At 41.7% G+C, this 12,133-nt stretch overlaps 2 protein-coding genes across 2 annotated transcripts in view; one reads left to right on the forward strand and one right to left on the reverse strand.

Annotated features, from left to right (window-relative positions):
* The window catches only part of chn1 (chimerin 1), a 42,805-nt gene extending 36,765 nt beyond the window's left edge, over window positions 1-6,040 (reverse strand). Inside the window, exons 1-3 of the mRNA XM_066686927.1 lie at window positions 5,891-6,040; window positions 5,433-5,565; window positions 2,242-2,280 (exon numbers count right to left, since the gene is read on the reverse strand). Of these exons, the coding sequence (XP_066543024.1) occupies window positions 2,242-2,280; window positions 5,433-5,451 (58 nt within the window). The 5' untranslated portion in view covers window positions 5,452-5,565; window positions 5,891-6,040. The remainder of the gene's footprint in view (window positions 1-2,241; window positions 2,281-5,432; window positions 5,566-5,890) is intronic.
* A 3,095-nt stretch (window positions 6,041-9,135) lies between these two features.
* LOC136710936 (TLR4 interactor with leucine rich repeats-like) lies at window positions 9,136-11,220 on the forward strand. Its single transcript, XM_066686845.1, has one exon. The coding sequence runs from the start codon at window positions 9,136-9,138 to the stop codon at window positions 11,218-11,220; it is 2,085 nt and encodes a 694-aa protein (XP_066542942.1).
* Window positions 11,221-12,133: the final 913 nt, after the last annotated feature.

The following is a 12,133-nucleotide window of genomic DNA, read 5'->3' on the forward strand; positions in this document are numbered from 1 at the left end:
GCCAGCAAGTACCTCAAAGATGACCAAATTATAACCTGGCACACTTCTTCACCTAGCTTCAATCCTGTTAAAAACGTGTGGACCCTTCTCAAACGTGAGCTTTAGACAAAGGGAAAAATATAACTCTTTGAATCAAAGCTGGGAGACTGTGGATGCTGCTTCAGAAAAAAACTATAGTGACTGAATATTTCTGAAAGGCTAAAAAGCTTATTTGTCATTTGACGTTTCATGTCCTGTAAATATGAAGCTTGTGAAGTGAGTTGGCACTTTTTTTGGTGTTGTTATATGCAGTTTAGTTGCCTAATCATCCTGCACAAGCATACACTATATTGTTTCCTGAGAAAGACCAACCTCACTTTTTCTTGCTTAAACTTTCAGTTTTGAGGTTCTACAACATTTGATTGAGTGAGAGTACTGTATATGTTCAGCACTAAAAATAGCCCTGAGAAAATCTATTTGCCTCATAATTGTGCATGCAGTCTACAAGAGCCTTCTTGTGCCCTGATGTGGAGAACAACAGTAGATTGCAACGCAACTGCAAAATTATCATGGTTTTAAAGGAAAGTTCAATGTTCACTAATTTAATAAATAAATGTTTCTCTATTGTACACTTGTTATCGGCTCTGAAGGTATTTTATGCATGGTTGGATAATTAACAAAGTTAGTGTGAATAAATAACAGAACACCAATAACTTTGATCATATACTGAATTAAATTCTATGTGCAAGCATAAAATTATTTAAACTTCCATTAATTCATTATAAGGGCAGCATGGTGGTGCAGCAGGTAGTGTCACAGTCACACAGCTCCAGGGACCTGGAGGTTGTGGGTTCGATTCCTGCTCCGGGTGACTGTCTGTGAGGAGTGTGGTGTGTTCTCCCTGCGTCCGCGTGGGTTTCCTCCGGGTGCTCCGGTTTCCTCCCACAGTCCAAAAAAACCCACACACATTGGTAGGTGGATTGGCGACTCAAAAAATAAAAGTGTCCGTAGGTGTGAGTGAATGTGTGTGTGTGTTGCCCTGTGAAGGACTGGCGCCCCCTCCAGGGTGTATTCCCGCCTTGCACCCAATGATTCCAGGTAGGCTCTGGACCCACCGCGACCCTGAACTGGATAAGGGTTACAGATAATGAATGAATGAATAATTTATTATATTGAATTTATTAACATACGCCACCCACAGAAAAGCACATTGCTATAATATACTGATATGGAAGCCAAGTAACTACATACTTGTGATGTTTTCCCAACTCCTCAAAACCTAGAGCAGTGTGGAAGTGAAGGCTCCAGGTATTAATTATGAGCAGTGAATGAGATGCTGAAATATATTGTCAGCATGAGATGTTTTTTTTCCTCAGGGAGTCTACACATAAACATACAATCAGGCGTTTGGGTGGTTTTGTTAATAAGAAGCGTTTAGAGGTTAACACTATTCCCACTGATATCAGTAGTAGGGCAATTAAGTTTGTACAGGAAGGGCAGTGTATTGGGGTCTCATCCATGGTTATTAAAACTTGGAAATGTGTCAAATCACGAGACTGTAAGATGATAGATTAGTAGGTAGGAATGCACCAGTTCCACTGTGCATTCCAGTAATGACACTGAAGCCAGATCTAGTGTTGCACTCAAAGAGCAAATTGGCAGTTTATTTTATTTAAAAAAAAACAGCCCCAGTTTAATCTGGTACAGCTTATGAAAGAAATAATTTGAGTTGTGCATATTTTGTGACTGAGGTGAGTGAGTGAGGTTGGAAGGCATACATTGGGCAAATAGATGTAGGAGTTAGGGGGTTTTGTACCTAAAGCTTAAGTTCAGTAAGTGACTAGTAATGCAGGGGTAGCAGGGCAGATGATTATATACAATCATGTAAAGTTCACAAAAACTGCAGGCACTGAGCATGCATTAACCACGCCAGTAGGGTAGGTACAGCCTTAGTCATCAGAGAGGCAGATGTGGATCTACATTAGAGGCTGGTTAAATGACAGGTCTGTAAAGTCAACTTGGAGGCTGTGGGTCCCTGATGAGCCGTCCTGAGGTGTCACAGGCTTAATTCAGAGCAACACTTACAAAGAGGTGTCTACCTGATGACGCCTGTGAAAAGCTTGCAAGGCAGCTTTGTGATCAATAGTTTGGGCACAATGTAAATTCAATTATTAAGTGAAGGATTTTGTCACTGTGTATAATTTTAATTAAAAGAGCATACGTCACGGACACAATGCATATAGTTGTCAAGATAATACTTACAATAAGATTTCCATACTGGTGGTCTATATTCATCATTATCTGTCAAAAAAAAAGATCAAATGGCATGTCACACATTAACAAATTCAGGTGATATTCAAATCAACATATAACAAACACCAACAGTAAACAAAATCCTTGTGCAGTACATTGTTCATTAGCTAAAGTGTTAATGTTTGCCATAAATTACTGTAATAGTATTAATAAAGAAAGTGTGCCCCCTAGTGTAGATGTACACTGCACACATGCTCACAGCACTAACTCACGCCATCTGAGTTACGAGGTTAAAATTCCCACTTCAAAACAAACATCTTAAACAAAATAAAAGACAAAAGAATGAATGCATTGACAGAGAAGCAGAAAATGAGGAACTCTCATAAGCAACAAAAATGTATAGGAAAAATGCTTGGAAATTGGAACAATAATAAACTAGTCTTTGATAATTTTTGCCAAATAGAACTTTTTTACCACATGAATGGCACAGCACAGGATGAAGTGAATAAGAAGCAAATCACTAGGAGTGGGAAGTATGCCACTAAGTGAATACCAACATATCCCTTGATACATCATTCAGTATGTCAGAGATTATATTTATTTCAAATCCAGGCAGAAATGACAATACGTAACAGTATATAATTATTCATTGTAAGGATAAAGCAGATGAGAAAAACACATTAAATTAGACAAAAGACAACCTTTGTTTTATAGCTATGCTGTTGTGTGACTTTCTACTGGTTTTCAAAGAAATCTGGTATAGTTTTCCAATACAATGTCAATCAATGTTCCATCTAAGAAGCAGGTTGAAGGATAGACAAACTCCTGTGCTTTTTTCTTTCAGATCTGAAGCAAATATAAAATCAATCTCTGTGGAGCTGGAACAGCACAAATACTTTGTAGAAATTCCAACAAAAATCTAATTTTAGACAGCCAGCTGTATGTACACATGACTACTGAATGGTTTTTGCTGCTCATATTTTTTTTAAATCACCCATGCCACATGCTGCAAAACTATGGAAATGTGTAGTTGCAGAAAGCAAAACCTTTTGTATGCAACAGTTAGCATATTGTTTATTTTATCTGATTAATAAATGTCACATAGCAAAGGACAGTGTGCTAGTTTAAAACACAAAAGCTACATATTACTTGCAAAGGTTTGATCAAAACGCCTGAGGTTTTAAGTGTAAAAACTAAAACATTTTGCCCTGACAGACATACCATGATTATTTCACGTACTAAACATTGGAAATGTAGTGAAATCTATACAAAATTTAGTTTTTAAGGGTTTTACTTGATAAAATGCAATCAGACGCGCTTAAGGACCCCTTTAGACAATTCACATATTCTATGTGTTTCAAATGATGTTGAAGCAAAAATGTGGCGTGTCTGACCTATAATAAGCATTGCTTTAGGACTTGTGTGCCATAAGTATGCACGGCTAATGTATGTTATCCTGATTCATCCTAAAGCTGCAGACTAAGGGAATCAACTGAAATATAAATATCATTATATTATATGCATAAATATTTGAAAAAAGGAGGGGGCTTCATACCTGCTGGGCCACTACTGGCTTAATGAAAGGCCAGAGGCAGGAAAACCCTGCAGAAATGTCCCAGTGTGAGCACTCCCAGAACAATAGGCCTCAAGAGAGACGAGGTTTTGGACAAAACGGCACAAGCCCTCTTAAAAACCTGGCCCTTCTTAAAAACACTGCAGGCTTGTTCTCCCTCTCTATTCAAATCCTTACAGACAGGAAAGGAAGTTCCTGAGAGTTTGAACTGATGACAGTTTCCTTTCCTTTTTTTTATTTATAGCAAGCTACAATAATAATAATAAAAACCACATACTTCGGATTCATAACATTTTTCAGCAATTTCAAAAAGTGTGCAAACTTGATCACACTACATTTATCATAATTCTGCTAAGGTTTTTAATTCTTCTCACATCTTACCATTACTAAAGCAACTAACAATAAAATGAAGTGTCCGTTTCTCAGACAGTGATGGTCCAGTCCTTGAATACAACCTAATTCTGAATGGAGATTCTTTACTGAAAGGAAAACGCAGCCCAAAATGATGTTACATCTCTGTCTGTGCATTTTCCACCTGTATTCTTTAGACAAAACAAAACAAACGAAACCACCCCTAAACAATACCATTCCATAATATTAAAGCCTATATAAAGACATTAAACTTTCGTACAAAGCCTTGTATTTGCAGGACTAGAGGAAGAAAGAAACAGGCTCCAGGGCAGTTGTGGTAAACATTTATCGTTCACTCCTGATAATTTCCCTGCCCCTCCATCAGTTTTTGGAGTGCTCCACCTATGATTCAGCATTAAATATTGATAGAAAATGGCTGCTTCCCCATCCAGAGATAAGAGCTCCAGGGAAGAGCACTTCCTCTCCATGACTAGTCATTTTGCCAACAAGTGTCTGAGACATACAAGCTTTCCAAAGGGTTTCAAGCCACCCTCTGGAACTCGTAAGGTGCTGTAACCTTAGAGAAAAAAATTATGTGATTAGTAGCACTTGAAGTAGCCACACTATGACAACGTCAATTGTTCCTGCCCTTTCGCTGCTGCCACTTGAAACGCTTGACGAACAAAACAGTTGAAGCTGAGTGGAATGCCTTGAGGGAAGAATGAAATTAGACGGCACTATTTCCTTCCGCTGTTCTAGTCATTGCTCTTGAAAGACATTCTGACCACGCTTATAGTTACATCCCATCAAGCCTGTGGCTCAGTCTCGAAACGCCTTGGGGCCAAACGAGATGTAATCACCTCTAACAATGATGGTCAGGTTAGCTGTCCGTGTTAAAAGCGACGTGTCTAAGCTTTAACCTGTTGTCTGCGCTGCACGGTCAGATCAATTTCCCACTCTTTTGTTGATTCCCGAGACGACGAATAGAAAACGCTTCAACAGAAAACACGCCCTGGGGGGAACCAAGCTCATTTCGGCTTTCCTTACAATTTGCGGTTCCACCTTAAATAGAACGGGGCGTCAGAGTGTACCTACTGCACGGTTTAAGGTGGAACTGAATATTCGGTAACGAAGCTGACGAATGAGAAGCCAATTTACTTTTGGTGTACACGGTGCTGTTGATTTCTTGCGAAACGTGTTCCATTTAGAAAATGCTAGACAGTGTATGCTTTGCAGAGGCAGCTAACTAAGAGAAACTGTGCATTGAAAAACTTACCAAAGACATGGATAGCCATGTTAGTGCTGTAATTCCAATGGACAAAGCTCTGCAGCTGCAAGTTCTCCCTCTCTCTCTCTCTCTCTCTCTCATTCACAGGGATAATCCATGAAGGAGACAATCACCAAGCAGCCTGTATAAAAACAAACACGCTTATCAGTTGAAGACCAAGGCTCTCTTTGTCTGTTTAATGTTATGAGGCAACTCCTCCGCCCGAATTGTGGCTGCACGGTCTGTTGAAGCTAAACTTCGAACCCCACTGAGTCAGTCCATCCAGACCCAGACTCATCCATTTCAGCCTCGCTGACCACACAGATTACCCGCAGATATTAAAGTTGGTGTGTCGTCTGACCCACTCTGAACCCGCCTCAGACACCATCAGGACTGTACTCATAAACGACAACGAGGTAAATCTACAGAAAGTGTTAGCGATGTGCAGCTGTAAAGCTCCGACTCACTCTGTATCCCTGTATTGAAGTCGCCATCTTGTGAGAGCACATGACCGCGGGCTCCGCTCCTCTTCTCCTCGGGGACTGCAGCCTCTTCATGGCGCGTTACCATAGAGACGGCGGCGCGCCCCCCTCGAACACGATGCTGCCTGTAATAGCATCTGACGTATAAACCGACTTTTCAGATGTGACTGATACTGAGACATGGGTTTCAACGACGAGACGTGGTGGACTCTGGATTTGTGGGATGTCGTGGTTGGGATAGGCGATTTGGCAAAAATATTACATCAAATACTTGACTACATTTTCACTATACGCCTCATAATATTTAGTTTTTTTGTGGACTGGTGAAACATCATTTCACAGTCAACACTTCGAAAAAAAATACAATCATATTTACATCAGATACAGTCATACAACCAAAGGAAAAATATGGATTTAAAAAAAAATTATTTATTTAGTTTTTTTGTGCACTGTTTGTCAGAGAGAAAAAAACAGTAAGCTAAATAACATTTATTAATAATGCACCATTACAAAAATACAATGTAATACCATAGATGCTCATTGTTTTTTTTGTTTTTTTCATTCATTCATTCATTATCTGTAAACCTTATCCAGTTCAGGGTCACAGTGTGTCCAGAGCCTACCTGGAATCATTGGGCGCAAGGCGGGAATACACCCTGGAGGGGGCGCCAGTCCTTCACAGGGCAACACACACTCACACATTCGGACACTACAGACACTTTTGAGTCACCAGTCCACCTACCAACGTGTGTTTTTGGACTGTGGGAGGAAACCGGAGCACCTGGAGGAAACCCACGCAGACACAGGGAGAACACACCAACTCCTCACAGACAGTCACCTGGAGCGGGAATTGAACCCGCAACTTCCAGGTCCCTGGAGCTGTGTGGAGGCACTGTTGATAAATGCAAATAAACAAAGCACCCAAAACAAACAGACAACAACAATACAGTAAAACACACATTAAGGACACATCAAACTCCTTACCCAAAGTCACCTGAAGCAAGGGCTCAAACCCACGATCCCAAGACCCTGGCGCTTTGTGACAGCGACACTACGTGTAGTGGCACTGTGCCACCCGACTCATAAATCTCTAGCTCAGAGTCCATCCATCCATTATCTGTAACCGCTTATCCAATTTAGGGTCGCGGGGGGTCCAGAGCCTACCTGGAATCATCGGGCGCAAGGCGGGAATACACCCTGGAGGGGACGCCAGTCCTTCACAGGGCACCACACACACACACACACACACACACACACACATTCACACCTACGGACACTTTCAAGTCGCCAATCCACCTGCAACGTGTGTTTTTGGACTGTGGGAGGAAACCGGAGCACCCAGAGGAAACCCACGCGGACACGGGGAGAACACACTAACTCCTCACAGACAGTCACCCGGAGCGGGAATCGAACCCACAACCTCCAGGCCCCTGGAGCTGTGTGACTGCGACACTACCTGCTGCGCCACCGTGCCGCCCTAGCTCAGAGTCACTTTTTCTTCCTGAGCCACCCTTGGCACTTTTTGGAGAACTTGGAGCCCCCCAAGTTTTTTTGTATTTTTGATTTCTCCTCAGGCGGCCCAATGGCACAGCAGATAGAGTGGCAGTCACTTAGCTCCAGGGACATGGGGTTGTGGGTTCAAGTTCTGCTCCGGGTGACTGTCTGTGAGGAGTTTGGTGTGTTCTCCCCGTGTCCACATGGGTTTCTTCAGGGTGCTCCGGGTTTGTCCCACAGTTAAAAAAACATACTTTGGTAGGTGGATTGCTGACTCAGAAGTATCCCTAGGTGTGAGTGTGTGTCACCCTTTGAAAAACAGGTGCCTTCTCCAGGGTGTGTTCCTGCCTTACGCACAGTGATTCTGTGTAGGCTCCGGATCCACCGCGACCCTGAACTGGATAAGCAGTTACAGACAATGAATGAATGCATGATTTCTCCTCTCACCTGCACCCCCCTGCAATTCCTAGTGGGGCACACCCCACAATTTGAAGCTAAATCTTATATCCTGCTTTATCCCAGTATGACATTTTACACAATGGGCCTCAGTAATCCATAAATAATGAATTAATTACGTAATTAAATAAAATGTTTATTGTAAAAATTAATTAAAGAATGGCTTTGTTATCTATGTTTAAGAGGGCTGCCCCACACTATCATGTAAAAGTAATCCCTATCTAATACACTCTCCCATAACCCCAAAAAATATATATATTTTTATTCCTTATTACTTAAATCAGTCGTAGATTGTAAGGACTTCAATGCTATATTGTAGCTTAACATAGTGGCCAATAAAATCAGACCCGAGGCCCCCAAACTCTGCATAGTTTTGTATTTTGCTTGCTCTAATCTGACCCAGCACGTAGCACGTTTAATAACTGAGTTTGATGAGGGGTGTTGTGCATAGCGTGCAATCACAAGGACCGAGAACCCACTACACTTACCTATATTCCCTTAGACATTCCATGAGTTGAAGCTTTGAAATGTCACTAAATGTATTCTTTTACAAGTATTATTGCAAAAATACTAACTATAGCATCAAATACATTCGTATTTCAGTATATACCTATTCAGTTAAATGGTGATAATTCCCCCTGTTGAACTCTCTGTTTTGTTTTCTCCAGATGGTGGTCCTGCGTTGACAGAAGCTTAAGTGGCCACACTAACAGGAAGCTCAGACAATGGCAGACCAACGGTCAGTGTGCATTTGGACCAGAGACGTGCGTCTTAATACAACACTTTGTTGTTGAACAGCCATTTCCCTCTGTTTAACAAAACAGTGCAAGAGGCCAGAAAGGCCAGTGAAAGCTTTCCATGAAATGCTTATGATGTCATTTGTACACATTATGGTATGTATTGGTTTCATGGTTCTTCATAAATTTGGCAAGACGCCCCCAGTCTGTAGTTCAATATATTCTCTTTATACTCTTTTGATGAAAGGAGGTAAATAAAAAGTTGTCATAGTAAATACAGTGTAAAGTGTAATTCCTAGGTAAAAAAAAAAACTGAGCTTATACTCTGAGAAACCCAGGAAACACATGAATGTGTCTCATTACATCAATCTAAACTACTTACAATGACAACAACCATTTTCTTCCCTCGTGTACAGGATGGTCAATTCCTTGTTTGTTTCTGGGATCAAGGATAAAATCTAGAAAACACCATTCCAGAAAGGAAATGCTTTGTACACAAGCCTTTCCTGATTGTACCAGTTCAGTTTAGGTTTCAGCCGTCCAATGGGATCAACAAGCTACTGCTCCCAGGCTATAAAAATGAGGATATACATTTTTGGTATTTTTTACATTAGCATTTTTTGTAAATTTGTGGGCACATGTCCGCTGCTTTGTGAATGCAAGAATGGGGAGCTATTTTGCATAAATATGGGATTACCTCACATGCTTCAGCTTCATTCTTCAAGACACCTCAGCCTGAGTGGTGACATTGCAGAGTGTATTCATCCATCTGGTTTCCAGCTGCACACGAATGTGAGTGTTTGGGATTTTCGATCCAATTCGATCAAGGTAATCGATTATGGAACTTTTTATCACCTCAGAAACCTCATCAAACTTCATTTAAGTCACAACCATGACTCAGCAGAGGACTGTAATCTCTCCTCTGAACTGGCCGTCATGCCACAAGAAGTGCCTTCCACAATCAAACAGAATGGAAAATTACATTTCAGTAGCAACATTCTGAAACTCACCAAAAAATCAACAGCTCTGAAATCACTGGAGATTGTACTTTCAGAAAACACGAGAGTCCAGTTCATCAGAACATTGATGAACAACACATTTACAGGACTGCGGAGACTACGGACGCTCAATCTTTCAGGCAACAAGTTAACAGATTTCCCTGAGACCATTTTCACCCTGTTTTGGTCTCTCTCTGAACTCAAGCTCGATGATAATCTCTTGTCTGAAATGAAGAAAACTGATCTGAAGGACTTGGGAAAAGTGAAAGTGTTGTCTATAAGTCGTAACAGGCTCTCTCGGATACATCCTTCTGCCTTCAGGAAGCTGTACAAATTGGAAGTCCTAAAACTGAATGGAAATCGAATTTCTGAGATAAAGAGACCAACGTTTCGATACTGCCCGAACCTCAGGGACATCGACCTCGGTGACAATGCCATTTCCACACTGGAGGATTTCACTTTCAGCGGTTTATCCCGACTGAGGTCTCTGAGGCTAAACAACAACAGGATCTTTTGCCTAAATCCGCAGGTGTTTGGACCCGGCAGTCGGTTACAGTGGCTGGACTTGACGGGGAATGTGTGGAAGTGTGACTGTAGATTACTGAGTCTGAAGAGCTGGCTGGAGTCAGGCAGAAATGTCCTCGTCACTGTGAAGTGCTCTGTTCCGGAAAGTGTTAAAGGTCAGTACCTCCACACTATCAGCAGAGCGCTGATCCACAGCGCTGGTGGCCCATACAGCAGAGCACATGCTTGTGTTCAATCAAAGACCACTTACTCAGGCAGCAGCTCACGGGTGACCAGACAAACCTGTCATGATAGTGACAGATACCATGTTCACAGAAGAGTGGGCAGGACTGCCCCACAACTTATGATCAAGCCTGGAGAAAAGGGAAACAAGCTAGAATCAAAGCAATACCCCGACGCCTCAACAGGGGGAGACCTACCCCCTCAGAAAGAGAGAACTGCACGACACGCTAGAAACCCTAACTCAACCAGAGAAAACACTCCTGAGGACACAGCCTGGGACGCGTGTTCTTACAACCAGATGGTCATTCTCAACATCTCTGCTGTGACAGTCACTTCCAGCTCTGCTCTCATAAAGTGGGTTCTGGCCAAAAACGACATCCCGAACGTCTACTTCAGAGTCATGTACGACTACTTTAACACACAAGCCCGCTTCAGCCGCTTTGTTAACGTTAAACAGGGGACAGCGTGTAACGTGTGTGACCTACGACCCTCCACTCCATACCTCATCTGTGTGGAGAGTGTAGTGGATGACAGAGTATGCCATGTGGCTTCTCGTGACCTTTGTTTAGGTGTCATCACGAAGCCTGAGGATATGTCCAGCCCTGAGCCTCAAACTATTATCTTATACTTCAGTGGGATTAATGCTCTTGCTGTAATGGCCATTTTGGTCCTGTTTGCTCATATGGGCTGTGTACTGAGGAAGAAGCTGCAGGCAGATGCCTTGAGTTTGCTGTATTCCCGGGATAAGAGCATCTCCTGTGCCATGTGTGCCGGAATACCACTGTCAGATCGGAATTCTGGAATGAACACCACAAGCTCCCAAACAGGAACCTATCAACAAAGTGATGCCATTGATGCCATAGACATGATGGCTGCACATTAAATAGAAAAGTGACCTGATTGAGGGTCAGGTTTAACTTGCATGCATAATCCTCAGCAACAAAGTGGGAATCTTTCCCTTCTCTTGCTCTGAACTGGACACAAGACACACTCCTCCGAGTTCCCAATTCCGTACTTAGCTTTGACTTGCCTACAACAGACTTTTTACTAATGCTGTAACACACACACCATACGCAAATGTGTTAGCATTCATCTCCAGCTAAATGTTTGAGGAAGAGGATAAATCCACAAATCATTGTTATATAATTCTCAGATTAAACACAAGATGGGACCACACAGGATTCAGAATGGAGATTTTACATTGATAGAAAGACAGGGGGGAGAAGAAAAGAAAAGAAAAAAGAAAACACCACCACCACCACCAAAGCCATGATCTTGACTCTGGCCTTTAACCCTTAATGTATCTGCTGAGGCAAAACCAGCTTGCAAGTCTACTAGTCTGGATTTGACCAACTGAATTTCAATGTTAAAAACCCCACTGAACATTTCAGGAAAACTGTAGTATGTATTCATTTATTATATATAGGTCAGGCTGGACCTACATGGAAAATTCACCAGTGTTAAATTAAATTAAACAACACTGACAGTGTTGGTGTTGGTGTAACACGGGTGAATTTGCTGTGTAGCAATGATTTATAGATGCAGTATTATAGTTCTGTATCCTGGCACCTCCACAGAGCATTATGTTTTCATCACTGTCACAGTCATGATATTAAGAAACTGTCCTCTGTAACAAAAAGCTTTGTATAATAATCAAACTTGTTTTAATGTAAAGAATGTTCACTGCATCGCGACTTAACTCTGCAGGAATGCATAAACTAATGTCACTTGATTCATACTGTATACTATATCAGTAAACCTTTTGGCTATGAGGGTTGAATATGTATAAGTAAATT

This window comes from Hoplias malabaricus, chromosome 12 (genome assembly GCF_029633855.1).
Source record: "Hoplias malabaricus isolate fHopMal1 chromosome 12, fHopMal1.hap1, whole genome shotgun sequence".
Taxonomy (NCBI): domain Eukaryota; kingdom Metazoa; phylum Chordata; class Actinopteri; order Characiformes; family Erythrinidae; genus Hoplias; species Hoplias malabaricus.